This window comes from Rhodnius prolixus, unplaced genomic scaffold, assembly GCF_049639745.1.
Source record: "Rhodnius prolixus isolate KJV_2025 unplaced genomic scaffold, Rpr scaffold_6, whole genome shotgun sequence".
Taxonomy (NCBI): domain Eukaryota; kingdom Metazoa; phylum Arthropoda; class Insecta; order Hemiptera; family Reduviidae; genus Rhodnius; species Rhodnius prolixus.
In genome coordinates, this window is record NW_027411634.1 from 11491552 (window position 1) to 11517432 (window position 25881).

Genomic DNA, 25881 nt, shown 5'->3' on the forward strand with positions numbered 1-25881 from the left:
CCGACCATGTGCGGTACCTTGGAATGTACCTAGGACAAGAGACTTACCTGGAACCCCCATACGAGACTTAATCGTACCGAACTAAACAAACGATACAAACTTCTAGCCAGACTACATTGACAAACACTCAAAACTCTCACTACAGAACAAACGACGACTCTATATGGACTTACGGACTCCGAACTTTACGGAACAGCTAAAAAAATCAAACATCAATAGACTGCAAACACTCCAATCCAAAATACTGCGCCGTATAGTAGACCGCTCCATTCTATGTTAGCAACCACACAATACATACAGATCTCCAAATTCCACTCATCTCCGAACTTGCCAAAATCCGATATAAAAATTTTCACCAAAAACTCTCACTTCATCCCCTAACCCTTTAGCTGCAAACTTGTCTTCAACTACGCTACCCTCCAATCCTCGAAGATGGCTGAGGCGCCGTTGGCCCCGTGACCAACTGGGTGACTAATGGCGGCCATCGCTAAATGTTAATTATTTATACACTTATCGCATTTACTTATTGCACCCTGTAGGTACAGATGTAAATTTCAATAAAAGGATAAAAAAAATAAAAAAAATTCTATAATAATGAAAATATTAAATATTTATTTTCTAATTACTTTTTCTTCACGCAAAAATATTATTTAAAGATTATTAAGGAATATTATTATCATTAAACTTTAACTTAAATTTTGAGCTAGTTATTAATTAATAAGAAGCTGGGATTTCTTCCCTTATCTTTGCCTGTAGGATAATAGGACATGTTTGCTTTTGCTCTAAAGCCGATTTCACTTTGTTGACTTGCTCACAAATCTTTTGAGAATAATCCAGCATCAAGATGATGGATATTATAATGAGATGCTGAAATTTAATTTAGCTTTCCATCCGATCTGGTCTTGTAACATTTAACTGAAAAATTTCCTATTTTCAACTTTTCTTGTTTGTAAATTTATGACTTTACAAAAATGATTCTCGTATCACAATATTTTCTCTTACAGTAGTAGAAAAAAGGTATTGATTTATTTTATTGTAAGTGTCAGTGATAACAAATGTTATTCTTCATAATTCATACTTTTTCGTGCAAAATTTAATTTTTTCAAAGATGTCGAAAAAAAAAATACGAAGTAGTTTTAATTTCTTGCAACATATCTTTAAAATATCTCTAATTACTTTTTCTTATTATTAATGAATATTATTATCCTTAACCCTTCAGCCGTCACGTCGGGTCATATTGACCCGACTCATACTTTCAAGTCTTCTATTTTAATATCTATAAGGGCTGGGCTCGCGAAATTTTCATTTATCTCTTTTTGACGTATTTTGATTGAGATGGCATAGGATTTTTTCCCGCCGCCTGCTGTACGGGCGCGAACCAGCAATTTTGACCCGAGGTGACGGCTTGTATCATTCATTTCTTAGTGTTTTGACCCGAGTTGATTCTTTGAGTAACATTTTTCTCCTCCAATAAAACTGTTTCCGAAGCAAGTAATTCTTTAATTTTATTCAATAAAAGGAATTTTTTTTATTGCTATTGCTACTAATAATATTGTACGAGTATCAAAGTTGCCTTGCCGCCGAGGGGTGTGTAGCTATTGTCCGTGGAGATTGTTCTGGGAGTTGAGTGACCGAAGTCTATCTATGGTGTCTTATGTACCCAAAAAATCAAGAGCAGTAATTTTGTTATCTACAATGCATAGCGATAGATCCATTGACAGCGGAACAGGGAACAAAAATAAACCCGAAATTATAACTCTTTACAATGCTACCAAAGGAGTGGTAGACACTAATGACCAACTTTGTGCAAATTATTCTGTAGGAAGAAAAAAAACAAATAGATGGCCCCTGGCTATTTTTTACCACTCACTTAATGAGTCAGGCATTAATGCGTATATCACATGTAAAAATAATGCTCAACGTAAAAATATAAATTTCAAAATGGACCGACGCACCTTCCTCAACAGTTTGGGGCATCAATTATTGCGAAACGTCATTATCAGAAAGTCGCTGAGCACCGTAATTTCACGGGATTTGAAGCTGAGGATCAATATTTATCTGCAAGAAGAAGGCACAACAATTCTTCCGATTGGAACAAATGAAGAAGACATCCCTAACCCTAAAAAACGAAGAAGATGCCACATATGCCCTAGTACAAGAGACAATAAATATCCTACTTTTGCAGTAACTGTAAAAATTACATATGTAAGATACACTCAGTAACTATTTGCACCTCACTGTAGAAATAATTGTAATTAATTAACTGTTTTAATTTTAATAGTAAACTGTAAATATTTTCTCTGTTTTTCATTACATGCTAAGCAGCACCTCATTTAGAAATTACATCTTTATGTTATTGATTTTTTTTTAAATTTGTATTTCTGTTTTATTAAAGTATAAATAAATGTTTTGTCTTCGATTTCTATTCCCTGTAACAGGATATTAGTTAGTTTTTCCTTTTTATTTAATAGTTTTTAATGCTGGGTCAATATGACCCGAGGTGACGGATTATAGCACTTCACATAAGGTGACGGCTCAAGGGTTAAATTTAGGCTTAAATTTTGAACTAGAATTTTGTTGTAATTGTTATGTATCTTTTATGGAGTGTTCTTATACGAACATGTTACCATTCCAAAAGTTTTGACAAATATTTTTGTTTTAAATAAGGGCTTTTGAGGGGGACTAGGGATGATTTAATCCCTGATGAGCTTAACTTAATCGTGAAATTTCCGTACATCCCTTAGAAGCGGAGTGTACCTTTGGTTTCGGTTTAATTTGAATGTATAAAGTGAAGCGCCTTTAATTAAGCGGTAAATATCTCAGGGTTTATCTCTAACTTTTGTTTAAAAATAATATTCCAGGCCTATTTATGGAGCTGAAGCTAAAGATAATAAAAAATATACGAACAGTACCGGAAGTGAAGCCCTACGCTCGCTCCCCTGCAGTTAGGGAGCCAAGGTTAAGACAGGTGTGGAAGTATGGTTGTGTCTGTAAAGTGAGAAAAAAAAGCGAGATCGTGCAGCGTGGAGTCTGTGCAGTTGTTTCCATAGCGACCATGCGGAGGGCGGGCATCGATCTCCCGGCCTTTAACCCCGGTTACTACTAACCGTTCTGCGAACATCCGGCTTTGGCCCCAGTGATACTGAGGAGCCAGAGAGAGAGAGAATGAGAATTATGGTCACCCCCGTTTTTTGAGGGGGAGGGCATCGTGCGTTTGAATTGTGCACGTGTGTGATTTTTTTTTTGGTAGAGCGCACACTTTGGTATCACAATCAAACTCTCTTGTTCGCTCCTCGTTTCCTCTCTTGTTCTCTCTGTTGGGTCGCCTGTGGGTGTTATCAGAGGAATCGCCACTGTGTTCCCAGTGTAGGCGGTGATACCACCCCCGCGATTCTGTTTTCGGCTGTGCTGCTTCCAACTTTCCCATTATATTTACTGTCATCTCTCTCTCCTCTGGGTACGGCACTCACCTCTTTATGTGGACACGCCCGTTACCACACTTCAAATTCTCGCCACCCAGAGAGAACGCGGACCTCGACACTTTCACAGATCAACCAGCACTGACTGCAGTTCATATCACATTCCACACAATAGTAAATTCTATTATCATTGTTTTGTTTTCTAGGTTTACTATAACGCAGCTAGCATCCTTTTTTTTTACTCTAGTAGACATTTTTTTACAAACTTGAGCAATTTCTAAAATATGTTGACTGTAATAAAATATAATAAACTACAAAATGAGAATAGACGGTTAAAATTAAATTCTATAGTCTAGACTGCATGACCGCAGTAATCTAACCTTGACTTAAATCACTACCTACCTAACAGTATACTGTTTATTTATTCATTTACCGCACAACCTGGTCTTTGCTAACGGGTGTTACCCATTTGAGGTACAAATAGAAAAGGCAGAAATAAGAAATGTACAAGTTAGAGATAGACGTGTTATAAAACGAAGTAATCGCCGAGAATCGGTTTCTATGCAAGAAGTAGGAGGAGAAAAATAGATAGAACGCACTAAATAGACCTCACAGAGGGAGATGTTTAAGATTAAATGTAGTACGTGACAGAAGAGCGTACGAACAGCAAATACAGCAACAAAATCAACAACAAAAATCAAACCAACAATCTACAGGAGACAATTATAAAGAGTATCGAGATCTCCAAACTTTGGGCGAATAAAAGTGAAAAAAACCAAGTAGATATCTTCACAAAACTGGGATTATCATCAAGGCGACACGGGCCACACATGGAATGTCGAAAAATGTATGTTCACTACACCTATTCTCGATCTTGGATTAGAGGGAAGATATGGTGATAATTAGAGAAGACTAAGAGTTGCCCTAAAATCTCCAGATGGTCTGGAGCGTGTCTTGGAGAACGATTTAATAGTTGTAATCACTGTAAGGACCACTTCTTCCTCTTTGGAAGAGGGTCATTTATAGTTTGGGTGAAGTATATTGCGCTAATTATTATATTTTCCAACTCTTCAAGTTCAAATCCTCGATCCATTCTCGCAATACTAGATCTCGTTCCTCTGATCTCTATAAAAGTAAAGTAAAGTAAAGTAATCGCCTATTTTTTCAGGCGGGGCTTAACGTCCAACTACCAATTAGGTGTCGTGGACGGAGGCGACTAGCAAACATACTTTACTGTAAATTTCTTTTATTAACCATTAAATAAAATCCAAGGCCTAAAACCGGGAATCGAACCCAGTACCATAATACATATTAGCTTTACAGGTCTCGCCTCTAACCGCTCGGCTACCGTGGCGCCTCCTCTGATCTCTATATTCCCTCACACCGTACTTCATCCTTAGCCAAATCCTTCCTTATACGTGCTACCTCTCTCTGGAACTCCTTACCTTCATCTGTCCGCCATGCTCCTACCCTTTCTATCTTTAAACCCTTCTCCTTATCTCCTTTCTACCCAGCTTTCTCCGAAATTATAATTGTATTCATTTATTTCCTTAATTTTAATTCATTTTAAGTAAGTAAATACTTACTTTTTATATATAAATATCTAAAGTACAGGCCAAACCAATAGGGCCTCCAACTGTACATGTTTTTATTCTTAGGAGACTCTAGTCCCAGGATAATAAATTTATTTTCTATTCTATTCTAATTATGTCCAGTAATGTTTATACAGTTTCTTGGAGCGGGATCTTGAGCAAAAAAAAACGAATACTCAAAGCTCAAAATTGATGTCCTGATTCACCTTAAAGAGGCTGATGTATTCGATTCAAAGGAATCTTCCGATGATTGAATTTGAACACACAAAAATCAGCCGAAGCCTGTGTCATTGATTGCACTTCAAACTGAATCTATCTCCTTGGCAACCATTTTGTAGAAAAAAAATGAAATTTTCGTATTAAAATGCTGAGATGCAGCATAAAAGAGGGGTGATTTGTTTCTCCCAAAGGGACTAAGCTTGTAGGGAACGAATCTTGTAAAGCCCATTTTAGTATCTTACAGCTCCTTTGATGTCCTTTAACAGACAGAAAGCCATGAAAAAAAAATGAAATAATAATCATTGTAAACGTTCCTTTACAAAAACGCTTTTCACAATTTCTGTTCAAATAGTTCTTAGATGTTGGGAAATTTTGTAAACTTATTGCTCATAATTTCCGCTTTGTTAAGGATATTTAAGCACATTTTGGTATTTATGCTCTCGAATGCAATAAAGATTTCATTATTCATTACATTTACGATTTTGGTGTGATTATGGCGAATCTCTGGTTATTTTTTGGGGTGGCAGAAAGGACTACCTATTCATACGCAAGAAAACTTCTTTAAGCGATTACTTAATTGAAAATTTGTTCGGGCTTACATTGGTTGGATAAAATCAAAGAAATCGGCCAATTCCACAAGTAATTCTAGAGAAAAATAATTCAAGACAGAAATTAAATGTCTTTCTTCATCCTTAAAGGTTTAATGGTAAGGGATATAAGATATTATAAAGCCAATCGTGCTTCGTGTTCCGTTTCGGAAGAGTTCAACCTGCAATCTATGGCAGAGATTATTTCCAAGGCAAGCTACTACTTCAAATCGGTGCATTTGAGGACAAATGAGAGATTTTATGGGAGCGTAAGATGGTTTGAAGATTGCAATTCATGAATTCAAGGCAATTAAGTTACTTTAAATATTTAAAAGCTTTTGTAATTGAAAGAAATGAAACTAGTGCTGCACGAGACCGAGACGAGGCGAGACTTTATGCAGTCTCGCTCAAGTCTCGGTCTCGGTCTCGTCGAGATATCTCGGTCTCGGTTTTTTGAATTTTTGTTTAAGTATTAAAAGCGGTTTGCTATTAATAATCTTTTCAAAAAATGTTATTATTTTCTAATAATTATTTTAATTTATATATTGGTAATGAAAATGTGTGTAAAAGAAGACATTTCAATGCATCATATATTACTATTACTGCTATATATCTTTATATAATTTCAAAAAGATGTTAAAAACGCGCCAAATGAAAGACCCAAATAACATATCTGCCTGCTATAACAAGTCGATTCGTGAAATAAAAAATACACCTCCCACCAAACTTCCCGCTCCATTGGTTATGGCTGTTGGTGAAGATAAAGAATCTGATGATTCACCTTTTGACGACGACGACGACTGCATCAATATTTTTGCACCATTTGCTCAAAAATCAGCAAATATCACCGAAGCATGGAAGACAGAAATAATTAATTACACCAAATTAGACCAAGCACCAGTAGACGTTGACATTTTAGAATGGTGGAAAACACTTGAGAATTCCTTCAAAAATTTGTCTAAAATGGCGAAAGATATTTTTAGTATCTGTGCAACTTCAGTGCCATCGGAAAGATTATTTTCGCAAGCTGCGATGATAATGACCAATAGAAGATCTTCTCTAACTTCTGACCCAATAAAAGCTCTTTTATGTATCAATGCTTGGGCAAAGTGTATCTTAAAAACGAAAATTTGTGGCAATATTTTTTAGGTGCATAGATAGTCTTTTTTTACAAATTCACTAATTCCAAAATTCTAAAATATAATTCAAATAATATCAAAGTTCAAAGTATTAGATTATTAATAGTGAAATTTATGAAATTGAATGAATGAATGATATGAATAGTGAAATTTAGTGAATTTATGTAAAAATTATGTAATTCGAAGGGGGCCGCCACGGTAGCCGAACGGTGCGAGACCTGCGAAGCTAATGTGTATTGTGGTACTGGGTTCGATTCCCGGTCTTAGGCCTTGGATTTTATTTAATGGTTAATATGAGAAATTTACAGTAAAGTATGTTTGCTAGTCGCCTTCGTCCGCGACACCTAATTGGTAGTTGGACGTAAAGCCCGGCCTGAAAAAATAGGCGATTACTTTACTTTGCTTACTTTACTTATGTAATTCGAAGTCAAATAGATGTAGTAATATTGAACATATATAATAAAATCGTATCTTTTAATAATTAATTTAATACCCGTAATGATTATTTATTAATAAAGAACACAATTTTATAATTTTGTAGCTAAAAATTAATATTTGAAAAACCGAGACGAGACCGAGATTTCTCGACGAGATATATATCATGTCTCGATCTCGGTCTCGGTCTCGGTTGCTTAAGTCTCGTCTCGGTCTCGTTTCTCGTGCAGCACTAAATGAAACCTTTGAAATGTAATTGGCTACCAGGAATTTGAGCTATTACGTGCACCAGAAACTGCACTAAAAAACAAACAGAGGTGACACTTTGATGGAAACCAGAAAAGATACAAAATAATCAGAAAGATATGTGACACTGCCTGTGACTCTTGTCAATAAGAAGAAGCCAGTTGAAATGGCTGGCGAGTAATGGTGAAGTAATGCCTGACTTTTGGAAGGAAGATCGTTTCGAAACCTTAGAGCAAAGAAGGCACCCGATTGAAATGGATTGGTGATGTAGAGGAGGTATTTAGATTAAGGGAATGAGATGGCGTAGAAGGGTTCTGGAGAAGAGAAGAATGGATCCCCACAAACAATTACGTAATATCTGGTAAAGATACAGTTTCCATATCTGACAATATGGAAGTCACTACCCCTACATCGTTAAGTAAAACATAACTGAGAGCTTAACAAAAATTACTTGGAAACATTATTTGCAAAATTGTAAAATGTTATTAAGGGATGAAAAAATATAATTAAAAAACAAAATTAAGTAATTAAAAATGAAAAAAACATTATCTTTATGTAATCTTCTGTGGGTTTAATTCCTTTCTCATTAATTAGGTTATATTGCATGTTCCGTACATTAAACTACCCTCTTGTTTACTTATGATCAGTAAAGTTTTGAATTATTCATAATAACATATTATTTAGTTAGTAAAATTTTTTGTAATAATCTCCTAAAAAGGTTTAGCTGAATGGATAGCGTGTTGGTTTCACATGCGGAGATCTAGAGTTCAAATCCAACTGTTGGCTAACTTAAATTTTCTCTTTCTAGCTGCTTTTTACAGCTCACTATCCGCAGATGGGGACAGGTGATGTCTGTATCGAGAGAACATTGTCCGGAGGGCTACAGTGTGTGTATTGGGGAAAAAAGGTCCCGGGTTTAATTAATTGTGTTTGTATTAAAAATAATAATTTCTTAATAGGGAAGGGATTAGCTATGCGTTTAACGTACTGGACTCCCACGCGGAGGTCCCGGGTTCGAATCCAGCTGCTGACCTTTAGATTTTCTCCTCCTAGGAGCTTCTTACAGCTCACTGTCCGGTGATGGACAGTGTTGTCTGTAACGAGAGAACACTGTCCGGAGGCCGGCAGTGCACTGAAAAAAGCTCCGGGCGCCAATAACCTCAGATATTGACGCGCCTTAAATCATTAAAATAATAATAATAATAATAATTTCTTAATTTTGTATTTTAAAAAACTTGTACGCATACATTTTCATTTCTTCATTGATTTTATTCATGAATGATTAATTTGAACTCGTAGTTATTCAATCGAAAAACTTGTGAATTAATTTATAAGAAACAGCCTAGGTAGCAGTATATCTTAATTTGGTTTTATGAAGGTTAACTGATTTGCAACATTTTTTTTGGACAAGGGTATTTGCGAACGAGTTTCTAGTGAGGAGAATATTACTCTGAATTGCGATTGGTGCATTCTTCGCTTCAAATGCCTGTAAAATACGAGTATGTTCTTGAGAATAAGAAACAGAACAAAAAGGAATATTTTGGAATAATTTGTTTTTAACCAAGAAAGGGATCTTGATTTTTGCTTCTGATGATGACTTCTAATTTTTTAAAAAAAGTAAAGTAATTGCCTATTTTTACAGGCGGGGCTTTACGTCCAACTACCAATTAGGTGTCGTGGACGGAGGCGACTAGCAAACATACGAGGTGTGTTCAAAAAGTAACGGGAATTTTCGTTTTTTGAAAAAAATATTTATTTATTCATCTACATTAATATTGTCGCCTTCAAAGTAGTCCCCTTCGCATACAATACACTTGTGCCAGCGCTTTTTCCAATCCTCGAAACACTTCTGAAACTCGATCTTTGTGATAGCTTTCAGCTCTTTCAGCGATTCGCTTTTAATGTCATCTAAGCTTGTAAAACGACGGCCTTTTAATGTTCTCTTTATGTTTGGAAATAGAAAAAAGTCACATGGAGCCATGTCTGGCGAATATGGAGGCTGGGGCATCGTTAAAGTTTTGTTTTTGGCCAAAAATTCACGAACAAGCAATGAAGTGTGAGCAGGTGCATTATCGTGGTGCAAAATCCATGAATTGTTTTGCCACAAATCCGGGCGTTTTTTTCGGATTGTTTCACGCAAACGGCGTTGAACTTCTAGGTAGTACTCCTTATTGATTGTTTGACCTTGTGGCAAGAATTCATGATGCACTATGCCATTAAAATCGAAGAACGCAGTGAGCATAACCTTCACATTCGACCGCACTTGTCGAGCCTTTTTCGGTCTTGGCGATCCAGAATGCCTCCACTGGGACGATTGAGCCTTAGTTTCGACATCATATCCGTAAACCCATGTTTCGTCACCTGTTATAACACGTTTCAGTAGATCCGCATCGTTGTCGACTTCATTGAGTGACTCTTGAGCAACTTCCATTCTCCGCTGTTTTTGTTCGAAATTCAACAATTTTGGAACAAATTTTGCTGCCACACGTTTCATACCCAAAACATCCGAAAAAATTTCATGGCATGAGCCAATTGATATGGCAACATCATCAGCGACTTCTCTGATTGTGATTCGGCGATCGTTCATAACCATTTCTTTCACTTTTTTCACGTTTTCATCGGTTGTTGATGTGCTTGGACGTCCAGGTCGTTCGTCATCTTCAACGTTTTCGCGGCCATCTTGGAAACGCTTATACCACTCGTAAATCCTTGTTTTACTCATAGCAGACTCACCATATTCCTTTATTAACATTTCACACACTTTATTACACTTTATTTCATTTTTTACGCAAAATTTAATACAAATTCTTTGATCCATTTTTTTTAACAAACAAAAATCGCCAAGCTCGAAAAACACGTCTAACCTTAACTGCTGCCACTTAAGAAGTAAACAATGAATATTACTGAAAATTTTATCGTACTTCAGGGGCATGTGTACCAACATAATAAAAAAAAAAATTTTACAATCAGACTCTCCAAACCCGCGAAATTTAAAAATTCCCGTTACTTTTTGAACACACCTCGTATTTTACAGTAAATTTCTTTTATTAACCATTAAATAAAATCCAAGCCCTAAGACCGGGGAATCGAACCCAGTACCACAATACATATTAGCTTCGCAGGTAACTTATTTTGTTTATTAGATAATTTACAACAATCTGGTTGCCATATTGTGCGGCTAAAACTTTTAGTAAAATATAAACTCTAATTTGCGTTGGGCAGAATATTAACCAATGAAAGGTACTTTAATTATTTATATATTTAATAAATTTGTGTTTTAACGTATATGCGCACTCTATTATATATTTTGTTATTAAATTTATATAAGAGAGGATTGTAAAAAAAATCTTAAAACAATAGCTGAAGCTAAAACAATAGCTTTTGAAAAATTTTCAAGTACTAGTACTCGATAGATTGACCTACAAAAAAAGTGAACTTAAAGAATGTTGTTTTAAAAGCCCTAAGACCAACAGAATTATCGACCGTAGTGGAGGTATTTTTTTTAATTTTATTGATGAACAACTCTTTCATCAAGAAGCTTTGCAAAGTGGAAGTCACATTTTAAAAACGGAGAAAAAATAATTTGGTTTAAACACTCACATGTCTCAGTGCATTGCAGCTCACTATAATTATCGAGGTTATGCATTCTTTCATTATTTATGCATTCTTTTTAAACTACAAAAACATATTCATTTGTTAACTGAAAAAAAAAAAAGGCAAAATCTCCAACCAATCAAAATTCCCTATTTTCCTCCAAAAAGTTGTTGAAATAAAAATTCAATATCTGTATAAAGGTAATCTCGAAACATGATTTTTGGGGAAACTGTCGAATACAGTTTACAGAAAATCTCAAAATAAGGGAAAATACTTAATTTTTAAAAATGTTACTTCCGAACGAAGGCTATTAAATTACTGACTTTAATTTTTGCGAAATATTAAATATACTTTCATAGACATTTAGGATCATATATTATCCTTTATTTTTATTTATTTTTTACGATGACTCTTCAGACGGTTATTAAAAGATCTGCCGCAAAAAATTTAATTGCACTTTTATTCCGGTAAAAAATTTTATCAAATACTTTTTATTATTAATATCATCACTAATAATGAAAATGGCGCTTTATCTCATTGAATAGCTCTATTTACTTTTTTAAAAAAGATATAGGATTTTCACTTAGGTTATGCTATTAGAATGCATGCAAGGGGTGTAAGTTTGTGATTGTGTGTATTTATTGGCGTGAATGTATTTATTAATATGAATGTATTTATGGCGTGATGCATTAGCTTGAATGTATTTATTGGCGTGAATGTATTATGTGTACGAATGTATTTATTGGCGTGAATGTATTTATTATTATGAATGTATTTATGGCGTGATGCATTAGCTTTAATGTATTTATTGGCGTGAATGTATTTATTAGTAAGAGTGTATTTATTGGCGTGAATGTATTTATGGCGTGATGCATTAGCTTGAATGTATTTATTGGCGTGAATGTATTTATTAGTAAGAGTGTATTTATTGGCGTGAATGTATTTATGGCGTGATGCATTAGCTTGAATGTATTTATTGGTGTGAATGTATTTTTAGTGTGATGTCATTAGGTTGAATGTATTTATTATGTTGAATGAAGCAATTGGGTGCGAGTTGTTTTTGTTTTATGGGTTTTTAGGTTTAGGTTTTTAGTCATTTAGGTTTTTTATCTGGGGCGAAGGAAATTTAATCAAAGTACTTCCACCCCTATTAATAGTGAATTAGATAAGGTGGATGGGTTAATCTTGAGATTTATCTTGAGCGATTAGCCCTTCATTATGTGGTCCACCCAAAACATCCAAGAAAAGAGAGGATGGTGCCAACATAGCAGCAACTCACTCCCCTCCGTCGACTGTAGTCGATGGTCAAATGGTTGGAGAGGGAAGATGTGCTTCCTCGGCTCCACACTAGTTCCCGATGGAAGCTGTAAAGGATGTAACGAGGGAGGAGGAGGAGGTGCCATCCGAGTACGAGGGGTTTTTATGTCACGAGACGGTGCTAATGGCCAAGCTGTCGATGCGCCGGAAAAAAAAAATAGCGCTAGCTGGGGAAGTCAATTCGTAAATTAGTCTTGCACCTCTTGCCATGGGGCTTGCAACTCCTGATGTAATGTGCTTTTGGATGCAATGACACCCTTGGGAGGAGGGGCAGAGTTTCGTGGATTTTTTTTTTAGTAAACACTTGACATAACAGGCGTTCAACATACACAATCTGGAGCTACTGATCTCTATAATTATTTCTCTTAGTAAATGAAAGGAAAATCAGATAAATAATCTTTTGGTCTACAACCAAACACAAAATGGATGCACAAACTGCTGTTGTTTTGAACCATAATAAATAACAACACTGGTAAATTGTTCTCACCTCACAGATATTTCCATTGTATAGGAAACTATACAGGTGGTATAAGATTTTACGATAGCACTTATACCCACTTCCGTAATGAACAGATTATATTACGCTGCTTGATTGCAGATAATCACTTTAAAGGAAATGAAAGAAAGCTAGGTTCTATTCTCCTGAGACGACTAGATTATTAGCTAAATGTTTGAAAGCAAAGCGAAAACAGAACCGTGAACAATAACTTTTTTTACACTAAGCGTTTGCATCACGTGATAAGCGCAAATATATATGGTGCACGCCAGTTTTTACCGCCTAGACACTCCCGCCCAACAGGTTTGAAACATGCAATCTAAACTTCCTGTAGATATTACGTAGACTATGGTTAAACATTTTCTTAATGTGTTTAGAAATTCCTACACACTTCTAACTGGGCTTATTAGTGAACATTGTTGCATACTGTGTTTTAATTTCTTTAATGCGATGTTTAAATTTGTTTTATTTTTACTTTTTAATGAGGATCTTGGAGTTGCCAACTATATAATTAGTAAAAGTAAAGTAATGTCTATTTTTTCAGGAGCGCTTTACGTCCAACTACCAAATTAGGTGTCGTGGACAGAGGCGACTAGCAAACAAACTTAACAGTAAATTTCTTTTATTAACCATTAAATAAAATCCAAGGCCTAAGACCGGGGAATCGAACCCAGTACGACAATACATATTAGCTTTACAGGTCTCGCCTCTAACCGCTCGGCTACCGTGGCGCCTCAAATATTAGCTAAAAAAGAGGCATTATACCATAATACGTTCTAACATCCTGAGAGATTCTTTACATTTTCGTCCTTAAAATTAAGAGATCCACCAATTAATGAAAAGGAGATTGTGGAGGCCACTTTTTAAAATCCTGTTTTTCTTCTACATCTACAAGAATAAAGGCACTTAATTGACCCCGCTTTGGGAGCCCCAAAGGACACTGCTTGGTTTTGTTATTCTAATTACAGTTCTATCCATAATACACTATTCTTTACTTAAACTGCGAGCTCTAGAAACTTGCAAGATAAAAAAAAATCTAGTTCAACGCACCCATATTCGAACCTGGGACATCCAATTTACCAAAATTGCTGTCTGAAGATATTAAAAAAGACGATGTGATGTGCAGATAGGTTAAAAAAAAATTGCCTTTAACGAGCATAAAGATCCCGAATTCATTGGCGCCCTGATTTAAGTCTTCTCATTGCGGCCTCCAGATCTCGCTCTCCTCTTACAAACAACAACGTCACTGGACGAGAAAGATCAGAAAAAGAAATATCAGCAAGTGCAACAAGAACATGAACTTAAAACCCAAATTTCTGCGTTTGAAAAAACATCTCAGTAGCTGAACTAATCTATTACGCCTTCACTTTTATGAAGGTCATTAACGCCCTCTGCATTTTTTAAATGCATTGCCGGTGATGGAAATTGTACTCTCGTTACTATTCATACAGACCATCAACGGATATCGAGATGTGCAAATATAAAGAGAGAGAAAAGCAAAGAGCAGTTAGAACTTCAACCCAGGATCTTTGCGTGGGTTTTCCCGTGTACTTACCACTCCTCAGCTTCTCCCGCTCCCCCAGAAGAGGTAATACTACTTTGTCCGCGTGGGTGAAGAAAGCGACTTCGGCCTGCGTGGGTGTAGTATGTGATACGAGAAAGAGAGAGCTTAAAAATAATCAAAGAGACATCTCCGACCTCAGAATAGACACTTGGTTCCTACTAACCGGCGAACACCTACCAGAAATCTGCCTGAACTAAGTGGTTTGGGAAATTTTGAAACTAAAATGGTTAAAATCAAAGTTCTGTTGGATAGAAGTTAACTTTTCGTTTTCAGCTAACCGTTGAATGAATAATTTAAAAAAATCTTCCCAGCTTTAAGTAAGCTTGTCCTGGAGATATTTGGAGTAGCGAAAACAAAATCATTTATTTGTTTTTCTTTTGAATTTAACTATTTCTATTGATGTCAGAAGTAATTTCTGCTCCGTTATCTTTTTAATTTTGTACAATTATCTTTATACTTTTATTATTATCTGCAATATTCTATTAATTGCAGATATCCTGTTGTTCTATTCCATTTTTATAGCTCCTTTTTGAAAGTAAGTTAATTGAAGTAAGGTATTAAATATTCTTTATTGTATTTTTAACAATTATTCGAAATCTATCATCTGCTTTGCGAAAATCTTACAGTTTATAGTTTGTTTAATTAGTGCAAGAAACATATAGTAATTAGATCTCAGTAATTAGACTAAATTGATTGTGAATAAGGTAATTTAGGTTGACAAGTAAAGGGTATAAAGGTTAATTACAAAGTGGAAATGATATTCCAGTCATGAACTCATCATGAATATCTCTCTCCACAGCCTTCCTGAGTGATATCATTTTCCCTATTTAAAGTGTTCTCACTAAACTCATTGAAATGGATTATGTTTATTGTAAATGATTTATTAATTAATTGGATTATATTTTTATTGAAATGGCTAAAAATTTGGCTAAACCAAGAAAATTATGTATTTTCTAAATTTTACGTATTTCACTTTTAATTATTAAATCTCAACAAGCTTAAACGTATGCCACAATAATATTTTCAAATATTTCTCTTAGAAATAAAATAAAAAGTTCCATTTTCATCCTATTACAAATTGCTCTGTTTTATCATCATTATAATTTGGTTTTTCCGCTTGGAAAACTCTCCTTCTAGTTTTCTTTTTTATTTAACAGATTATCTTACTCGCCATTCCTGATGATTCATGTCTTTTGATTCACTGTAAGCCGCGGCAAAGTGCACATTCCTCTTATTTCTTCATCTTCCTTTTGATCTTCCACATCCTTTTTCCTCTTTTGAAGTGCTGTTGAATTAAATTTTTTTTCTAGTTATGTATGTGAGATATTAATTCATCATATCTTTCAAACGATATTTTTATGGTTGGAAGGATGAATAAAATGTTTTTTAACTCAAACCCAAGTTTTTTTTGTACGTCTTTTTTTGTTTTCTTAGCTTAGAATAGTTCAAATTTCATCTGAGTTTAAACTAAAACTAGTGCCAAGTAGCACTTTACTCGGCCTTCCGTAGCCATCAACAACAGTAACTGACTTCAATGGACAGCAGGCGATCAATAATGGACGTATGGAATCTGTGTGAGGATCCGCCAAGCAATGCAAATCTAGAGAATCCAATTCTTTCAATTTAAATTCTTTCTTCATATTGCCAGTGCTGTCTATTACGTACATCTCTAATTCAACTCTCAAAAAATACCGGGGGTAAGTTTATGTAGGTCTTAAATATCGCCACAATCGTAATATTTCCTCTTAACTTGTATACCAAGAAAAACTAAAAAGAAAGCCCACGTCTAATTTCATTATAATTAAAAAATAAATATTTTGCCCTTCATTCCAGTGATAATAAAATAATTTACAAGTTAAAATGTGTAGTTGTTAACGAACTGAGATCACCATGCAGAGATCCTGGGTTCGAATCCAACAGCTGACCCGTAGATTTTTTTATTTTTTCTTTCTAGAAACTTCTTACGGCTCACTGTCCGGGTATAGACATCGTTGCTTGTTACGAGTGGACACTCCGGAAGTCGTTGTACACTGAAAATTAAAGTTCCGGGAGCCATTGAGCTTAGATGTTGAAGTTTCTTAAATTTATTTGTTTTTTCTTATATATGTATATGTATATCGCTACCTGTATAAAAATACAGTAACAAATACTTATAAAAATACATCAGGCATAGTGTGAATGCAGTAAATACAATACATGATGCGAAAGAAGTCCAGCGTAGCCGACGAACAACGCAACCGTAGGGTCTAAAACTGTAATTTAAAAAATAATTTACACTTGCAGATGACTCAGTTGCGAATTAAGCGATTGAATTCTACTTTACAGAACATTAAATTACTTAATCTTTAATCAGATGCTAGACCAAGATCAAGTAGGCACTTCTAACTGACATTATCACTCATTTTTCCTACATCCTCTGAAATCCGTTCAATTTAAATAAAATAGAAGGAATTAACATGGTACTATCTAGTTTCTAAGATGAAAGCAGTAACTTGCTGCTCTTATCTAAAGGAATTCTGCAAGGCTTAATGATCTACCCAGAAATGTTCTGGGATATATTATATCTTAAATGGATCACAAAACTTAATCTCCCTCTGTTTCTTCTTTTTGAATTAAAACATTTAATACTCAGGAACCCTTTCAGACTGATTTGCCTGAGCTAGATGATCAAGTCCTGAACTATTTTAAGCTCTGGATTATAGTGATCAAGTAGCCAGAAGAGTACCTTAATCTGTAACTCTGAATGGAGTTGTTTTGACGATTGATTGTTATAAATAATGCTGACTGTGGATGACTCAGTGTGAGAGGATATATAACCCTTAACAAGACATTAATTCAATCTAGGTCAAACCTCCGGAACACTTTATTAACTTATTGAAGTGTTTGCTGACTCAACAAATACAGACTGCGACGGAAACAAAAGTTTAAATTCTCTACCGCAATCTGTTTAGTCTACTTCTAATGATGGATGAAAATAAAAAAAAAATTGGTCTGGGATTCAGTAAACTTGCGTGTGCTATGACGAATAAAACCAACGATACTATCCAGGAATGCGAAACTAACCATATTTTAAAGTAATAAATTACTAACATTACCAGGCTAGCGCTCTGCCAACTGAAGAGAATCTTCCAAGGACATTCCTCACGACAGATGGCGCTTCTACAAACTTTTTAAAAAGTATTATATGTTCTCACATAATTTTTTGAGTAATCGAGATGAATCTTTTGTGTATTGTTCAAGAGCTAACTGATTAGATTTCGTTGTTCGCAAGGAAGGTTCTAATAGAGTCACAATTTCCAATATTATGCAGTTTCTTTCTTACTGCAACAAAAGTAGCGACTTAATCTGTCCATGTTCTGTAACTATGCTGGCTAATGCATAAGAAAAATTTGTGCGCTGTTCTTTAGTCAAATAATTTTGCATGCTATCGCATCAGACAAGAAGTTGTGAATTCATCTGAGAAGTAGTTCCAGAACCCTTATTAGGATATTCAAGTTGTAAATAAGGACTTGCCTGATTCTTAGTAGCGTACAAATGGGTGGTAAACTTAACTTGGTTCAAATTTAAGTAACTTTTGGTACAAGCTGAACCTCAAGAAATTGTAAGGAAATACCAAAAAAAAATCCGATAAAAATTGTTACATCACAGTTTAGGCTGCGTTAACCCCTACAGGAGACTTAGTAAGGTATAGATTTGGGAAAACCAAACTGTCAAATTATTTGGGTTCTCACTATATATAATTTTAGAATTTATGTTTAAATTAAAATTTACTTGGACTCATATGTGCATACCATAAAGGAGATTTGGCCCAAACAGAATAACAAAACATTAATTACCCGATAAATAACGATAAGTGCACTTTAATTCCTGTTTGTTTCACTTAGTTATTATAAATTCTCTTTATTATCATTTATCATTACGCTAAGCAGTGGTTAAGATGAGGGATATTGTGTAGTCCCTAGTTTGAATCCGAATGTCGTAGAGCAATAACGTAGCCTCTGTAGCAGCGATGTAAATCACCTAAATTTTACAGCAATAACTCATCTAGAACGTACCATCTAGAATGTTTAATGCGCTGTACCATTGCTTTGTGATTATTCACAGTCATTGCTAGTGGTACATTAGCAGCATCATCCCAGCCCATGTGTGCATACTATATCTTTCAGCTTATATCCTTATTCCCCATTTTGTTTGTCAAGAATGTTGATGATTGATATTAAATATCTTAGAAGGTCGTACAATAACTGGCGCGCTAATATTTAATGAAACAAGAGAAAAGCGTTTTTTCTGGGGTTCTATTGTCCCATTAAACCTCCTTAAGTTTTGATGACTTATTCTATGTCGGGTCCCAATTTTAAAGGTGCTTTTTGGGGGAAGAAAACAGCTGGTTCCCTATATCGTAGCGGATCTCAATTTAATACTTTGTTTGAACTTAAAGTTATCCACTTAAGTTATACTTAAACATTTTAGCTTAGAAGCGGCTTCAGTTAGCCGCTTAATCTTATTTCTATTTACTTTTTAGTAGCGCAGGAAGTCCTCACACGACTCAAGACAAAAAAAAGTGAAGTAGCTCATAATCTAGGAGGCTGTGAGCGTAAGATTTTTGTTTTTTATTGCTTAAGATCTTCTGAAATAGATCTCATACTGTAGTCCAACCTCCAGCTAAACTAGAAACAGAAGTTTCAAATTTAAAGCATCATTCCATCCACCCAAATTTTCTCCTCCATTAACACCACTCACACTTTCAGGAAAATTGATTTTTCCTTTTTATACAACCACTTACGTTCAAGGAAAAATGCTCCTTCAGCGCAGAGTTGAAGTTAATGGCATTTTCCAGTCTCCTGACTAAATAATTGTAAAGAATATTTGCGTATCACTTCAGTGTTTAAAAACGTGATTTTAATAAGTTTTGGCCGAACATGTTCTAGTTACGTTTACTTCCTTAATAATTATTTAATTATAATGATATTGTAGCCAAATATTTCCGTTATTAAGGGCAAATTCCTAGTTAAAAGAGAGAATTTAATCACATGGTTCGAGTATGGTCTTTGGTAAGGTCTTTCTTCATTTCTAGAGTCTCCGTCAGTTGTGGTTCTAATACATCAAACAAATCTGCTATTGCATATCTCCACTTAATCCGAAAACTAGGAGCTATAAATTTCCTTTACATAGTACTCAATCAAAAACTCTTCAAGGCCATACCGAGCTCTTAAACAACTCTACAGCTTCATGATAATTTCTCCCTGATGTGCAGAAACCTAACTGGTAACATGGCTTACAATAGATATTCAAAATTTTCCTAATTTTTAAGCAAATTTCGCTGAACTAGAAAGAGGATCCAATCTAATTTTGAAGTTAGCCAATTAGGGGCCTTTGAATTAATACTCGTAATTCTAAAAAGCACACTCCGATTCAAAGGAAACGTACTCGTATACTCAATTATTTTTAATTTCGAAATATTTTCTCGAGATTTCGCTTATTAAAACTGTCCGGTAGGACAGTTGTATAAGGGTTGATCGTCAAAAACTGCACGAAAAAGCGTAACGTTGAAAAACACCCAACTTTGACAATTTTTTTCTCTTTTTCTATAAAAGATAAAATTCCCAAATTTTCTTTAAAATATAGGGCAAATCCTCCTTTATAACTGTAATTTTTTGTAACAACACAGATCTAATAGATTTCGAGAAAAAAGTTGCTGAAAATGAGCAAAAACGGCATTTTCAAAAATTGGTCTTGTTCTTGTTCTTGTTGTTGTTGTTGTTACCTTTTTTGTAAACAACGTAGCGCCTAAACGCGTGAACCGATTTTCATGAATGAGGTGTAATTCGATTCGGAATTTTATGTAGATGTGCCTTTTGGGGGTCTCGATACTGTACATCGAATGGGAGAGGAGTTAGCCCCCTTTATTTAAGGCCCCCTCCAAAATGATTATTACTAATTTATCTGTAAATCTTGGCCCGATTTTGATAAAATTTGGTAGGATGATAGGGTTAGGGCTCCCCTACGTAACATTAAAGCGGCGATCAGCTCTTACACTTGTTAAGGGGAAGTATAGCAATCGTTTCAAATTATCGACACGTGAACCGATTTTCATGAATGAATTTAAGAGTTAGTGCTGAATGAATATATAGGTTTCGTGACCGTAAATTATTCAATTAAGAATTCAAGATTGGCGAGAAATCGGTCAAATAAAAACAATTCGTCTTTTTGCCAACATTTCGACAAATACAAAAATACAAACAATTTAGAGAATCAGTAACATAGAAAATCAGTGAAAAATCAGTAATATAAAAATAAAAATATATAAAATAAACTACAATACATTTTTATATTTATAAAAAATGTTAATATAACAAAAAATTATTGTATTTTATTTTATTTATTTTTTTATATTACTGATTTTTAACTGATTTTATATGTTACTGATTCTCTAAATTGTTTGTATTTGTAATATCCAGGCCCTGAAGAAGACAATATATATTTGTCGAAACGTTGGCAAAAAAGACGAGTTGTTGTTTTTATTTGACCGATTCCTCGCCAATCTTGAATCCTTAATTACTGCTGAATTTCTTCCTCGAATTTAATAAAACTTTTTAATTTTACCTGAATAACTGGAATTCAATTTTGACCTTTCAGTTTTTTCGATTCAAAATTTTAATTGGTTCAGATTGATCTCTTTTGAAACAACGAAATCTTCTTTTAACTGTCATTTTTAAACACAGTTACGCCAAATAAATGTCACTATCTCTACAAAATGTAGAATAACTCTCCCAAAATATATATATTTTCAATATTAAGCTGGGTTTATAAAATGAAATACATTTATTTAACACAAATGGACACAAGAACATTACAAAATTCTTTACAGAATGTACGAGAATATATTTCTAGCGAACGGAATGTTGCTATCAACTTAATATTTCGATTCTTATATAACTGCCTCGTTTTTTTTACAAAAAAAATAAATATATAGATGTCATTAAGGTATTCACTCACAAATACTTTACAGCCCACACTCCTGTCTTCTAGAGTGTTCATTCATGTTTCTTCTTAGTCGCTTTGGACGTCCTTGTTGAATAGTAAAACTCATTTATATGGTTGAATGAATTCCGGACTGTCTAGCCATTCAACCATTTTATTAGAGAACTGGTAGCCTAATGGCAGACAATATAACCTACCTTTAATGATTTACTCACTTCGAGGTTTTATATAATTTAAAATATTTATGAAGTGGGAGTTTTTAAATATCTATCATTAAGTCAGTAATGTAAACACTTCATCTGAGTACGCTTTAAGAGTGTCGGACACGCTAAAGATATATTGATGCTGATTAGAACTCCAGTCGTGAGCGTCACTCTTGTGTAATGGCAATACTGCTGCATTATTAAACAATAGTTGCCAGAGCTATAGTTTATAGAACTCGAGTCAGGCCTAAACAAATTTGACAAGTTGCTCACAAAAAAGATGAGTGAAGGTGAAAGATTATGGGGATAAAATCTTTGATCCATTAATGGAGGAAGATAATGAGCATTTAAGGGAGCTGTACCAGAAGCAAGATTTGGTTAGTTTGATGGGAAGAAGGTGGTTGTAAGATTGAAGGAATCTAAAGCCTCTGGAGCAGTGATTCTCAACATTTTTTTTGCCGCGGCACACTTTTAACAATTTCAAAATTTGGCGGTACACTAATAATTAGATAAATTTAAAAGTTTTTTTTCTACAACCATGTAGGAATGTTCTCATTACTCAATTAAAATCAGCTATGTAATGCCCAACTTTACCTCACTAGTGGGGAAAAATTCCCATTAGTGTCACTTTCCTTAAGAGTGGAAAAACTTTATTGTGCTTCCTTGATATAAAAAGTTTTGTTATTAAATATTTTCTGTAAAACTTTAATAAGCTTATTTAACGTAACTAAATAATTAAAAAACGAATATTAAAAAATAAAATAAAAATTGAAAGGAATATAGAAATAAAAATAATATTTTAATAAATAATTAGATATTTTTAATTATAACAGTTAAAAAGGTTATAGTGTTACCTTATAGAAATTTAAAATGGATTCTAGTGATTCCTGTTTAGTTTTTTTTTTTAGTTAATAACCCTAATGGTTGCAGAAAAAATATAATATTTAACTCGAGTGTAAAGTATTTTCCTCACACTCGGCAATTTGCACTTGCACTCGCTTCGCTCGCTCGTGCATGCAAACCCTGCCTCGTGTGAGGAAAAGTACTACTTTCTACACTTGTTAAATAAATAACTATTATTTATCCATAATACGCTGTGTAAAATAGTTTATGTTTATTTTCAATAGAAACTAATATGTACTACAAAAACAACAGTATATGTTTACTAAGGGATTAATTACAAGTTAATAATAAGAATACTTTTAATGAGAAATTTGAGCTTGATGTTTTTTGATAATTTCGTTTATATTTGGTCCAATAAATGATAATTCTACACTAATATCGTCTTCTACATTTAATATATAATTTTTATTGTATGCATTTCTAAAATTTGGCGGCACACTTCAAAACTTCCGCGGCACAGTGGTTGAGAATCACCGCTCTAAGGTATTTGCTCGGACATTCGCGAACTGCAAGGTAGACCGAGCAAAAAGTTAGCTAGTTGGCTACAGAGAAGGTCTTAGAAGATAATGGAGATGAGTCTCTAATTTTTGGAGCTGGATTTACCTGTCCAACTACCCAAATTAGGTGTCGTGGACGGAGGCGACTAGCAAATTATACTTAACAATGAATTCTTTTTATTAACCATTAAATAAAATGCAAAGCCTAGACCAGGTAATCGAACCCAATACCACAATATACCTTTACCTTTGCGTGTGCCTTGCCTCTAACCCATTCGGCTATCGTGCCGCCATTTTTGATATTAATCCTGGTTATTTGATTGCAGTAAGGAATGGAGCCAGGAGGAGGAGAAAGCCCAGAACCAGGCTATCTACTCCTGAGGGTCCATGTGCCCGAACTAAACGTCCATAAATGTCTTCAGTTTCCATCACATCAGCTCGTCTGGGACGTTAAACAACAATGTCTAGCCGCTCTGCCAAAGGTAAGTTATTTATTTATTTGTTTGTTTTTTTGGTGCCATAAACTAGATATCCAGAAATCTGGAGTAAATATACTTGAGGCTAATGATGTCTACTTGTCCGGATTTTGGAAACAAGATAAGGATTTACCGAACAATCTTAGCGTTAGAAAGGGATTATGCCTAGTTATTGTTGTCCCTAGTTGTAGAAAAGCTACTAATCTATGCACAATACAGAGTCTGTTTTCTGCCATTAACCACGCTATATTTACGTCAGTTGGTCATTACGAGGGGCACTATTTATATTTTGAGCCTAATAATAAAAAAAAACAGTAATTTGTCTTTGAAAATGACTTAATTGTTTTTCAAAATATTCTCCTTTATGATCTATACACTTCTGCATGCGTTCGAACCACTTGTCAAAGCATTTTTTTCCATTCCTCTTGAGACACCACCAAAACATGGTTTTTGAATGCATCAACGGCTTCTTCTGCCGACGAAAATCATTGCCCACGTAATTTATTCTTGACGTTCGGAAACAAAAAAGAAGTCATTTGGTGCCAAATCAGGACTGTACGGCGGATGACCCATTAATTCGATTTTTTGAGTGCTCAAATAGTCGGTTGTTAGACGAGAGGTGTGACAGCTGGCATTGTCTTGATGATATCGTATAATTGTCTATCATGTTCTATATTTTAGATCTGTAAAACGTTCGAATCAGTCACGTTAATATATTTATTATTTATTTCCGAATGTTCGTTTCCTTAAATCTTTATTCTTAAATTCTTTGTTAATAATCCAAAAAAAAGTTTTATCAAGAGAAACCTGAATACTGGATTTAATTGCATTAACACTACTAAAAGGGGCCAGCTCGGTGGTTAGTGCTTGGATGGATACCAGCGCGTAAATCCTAGGTTAGAATCCAGCTGCCTTCAGATTTTTTTTTTCTTCCAAGACCCTCTTACAGACCACTGTCCAGTGATGGAAACTGTGGTCTTTAATGAGTGTGCACTGAACAAAGATCTGCGCGCTGTTTTTAAAGAAAATTCAGTGAAATACGAGAATATTTCTTTACAGAAAAGGTAAGGTTATAAGGTTAGCTTAAAAATTAAATCGTTTTAATGAAACTGGATACCAAAATTATTTTTAGTGGTTTAAATTTAATTGATTGAAGTGGCAGCCTAAGCTATCCTCGTGGACAGATAGAATGATTTGGAATGGTGGTTGTCTACTTTTTCTCAAATCACGTTTTAGATGATTGTGATTCTCCCTTTAGATCGTATCTTATTTCATTTAGGGCGTATTTTATTTAGCTGTAATTGAACAATTTAATTTGACATTTACTATTGGTTTTAAATTATTCCAATGATTTATTTGCTTCTTAAATTTTTTTAAAAATAAATTTAAGATTAAATAAATGAAAAAACAGGAACATAAAAGTACAATTTAAAAAAATATACGGGCATAAATTTGTAAATAATAAAATTGCCTAGGCTACAGGGAAGGCTAACCCAGCTGTGGGTACTTAGGGGTTAACTTTTCTCATTTATTCATTTTCTTTTTTCTGCATCCCCCTAGGCCATAAATAGAAGGCACTTACCGTGTATTAACTGTTTATGAGCAGGCTAAAGGAGGAAGCCATTTTTACCCTTTATTCTCTATTTTTTATGAAGGGCTCACGATGTTGGCCACTTTATAGATTCAAGGGGAAACACTCTTCAGTTTTATTATGGAAGATATTCTCTAGGCCAATGAAAGTACTATAGTTTAGGCAAATAAAGAAATATTTAAGGGTAGTTAGTCAGATTAGATTGATGGTAAAAACAGATGGCTCCCTTTAGGGAAGAAAATGAATGTCCAATTGTTTCTCGTCCATCAATCACGTCCAAAGAGGGTAGTACTGGAGCCGACAAAGAAGAATCGTCCAGTCAAAAAACTACTGGATGCTCTTAAATTATCGGATACCAACAGCTATTTTGGAGAGCGGACTTGGAGACATGGCGATCTAGTCTAGCGATATTGTCCGGAGACAGTTCCATTATCACGTCATCCGAATTATTTCTTTTAGAAATATCATTTTAAAAGGTCGTTTTATTGGTGGATCTACATAACTCTGAAGACTAATTGCTATATAGTAAAAATGCTAGAAAGAGTAATTAGATGAAAATTAACATCAAGAAAAAGCCCTGATAATGTTCTGATAATACAGGATATATTATAGAGAGGTCGAA

The 25881-nt window shown here is 34.5% G+C and overlaps 1 protein-coding gene across 17 annotated transcripts in view; it reads left to right on the top strand.

Moving 5' to 3' along the window:
• The window catches only part of Prosap (SH3 and multiple ankyrin repeat domains prosap), a 410412-nt gene that overhangs the window by 318090 nt on the left and 66441 nt on the right, over positions 1-25881 (top strand). For all 17 annotated transcript variants that reach the window (XM_074140647.1, XM_074140643.1, XM_074140644.1 and 14 more), the window contains one exon: positions 23519-23674. In XM_074140647.1, coding sequence (XP_073996748.1) covers positions 23525-23674 — 150 coding nt within the window. In that variant the 5' untranslated portion in view covers positions 23519-23524. The remainder of the gene's footprint in view (positions 1-23518; positions 23675-25881) is intronic.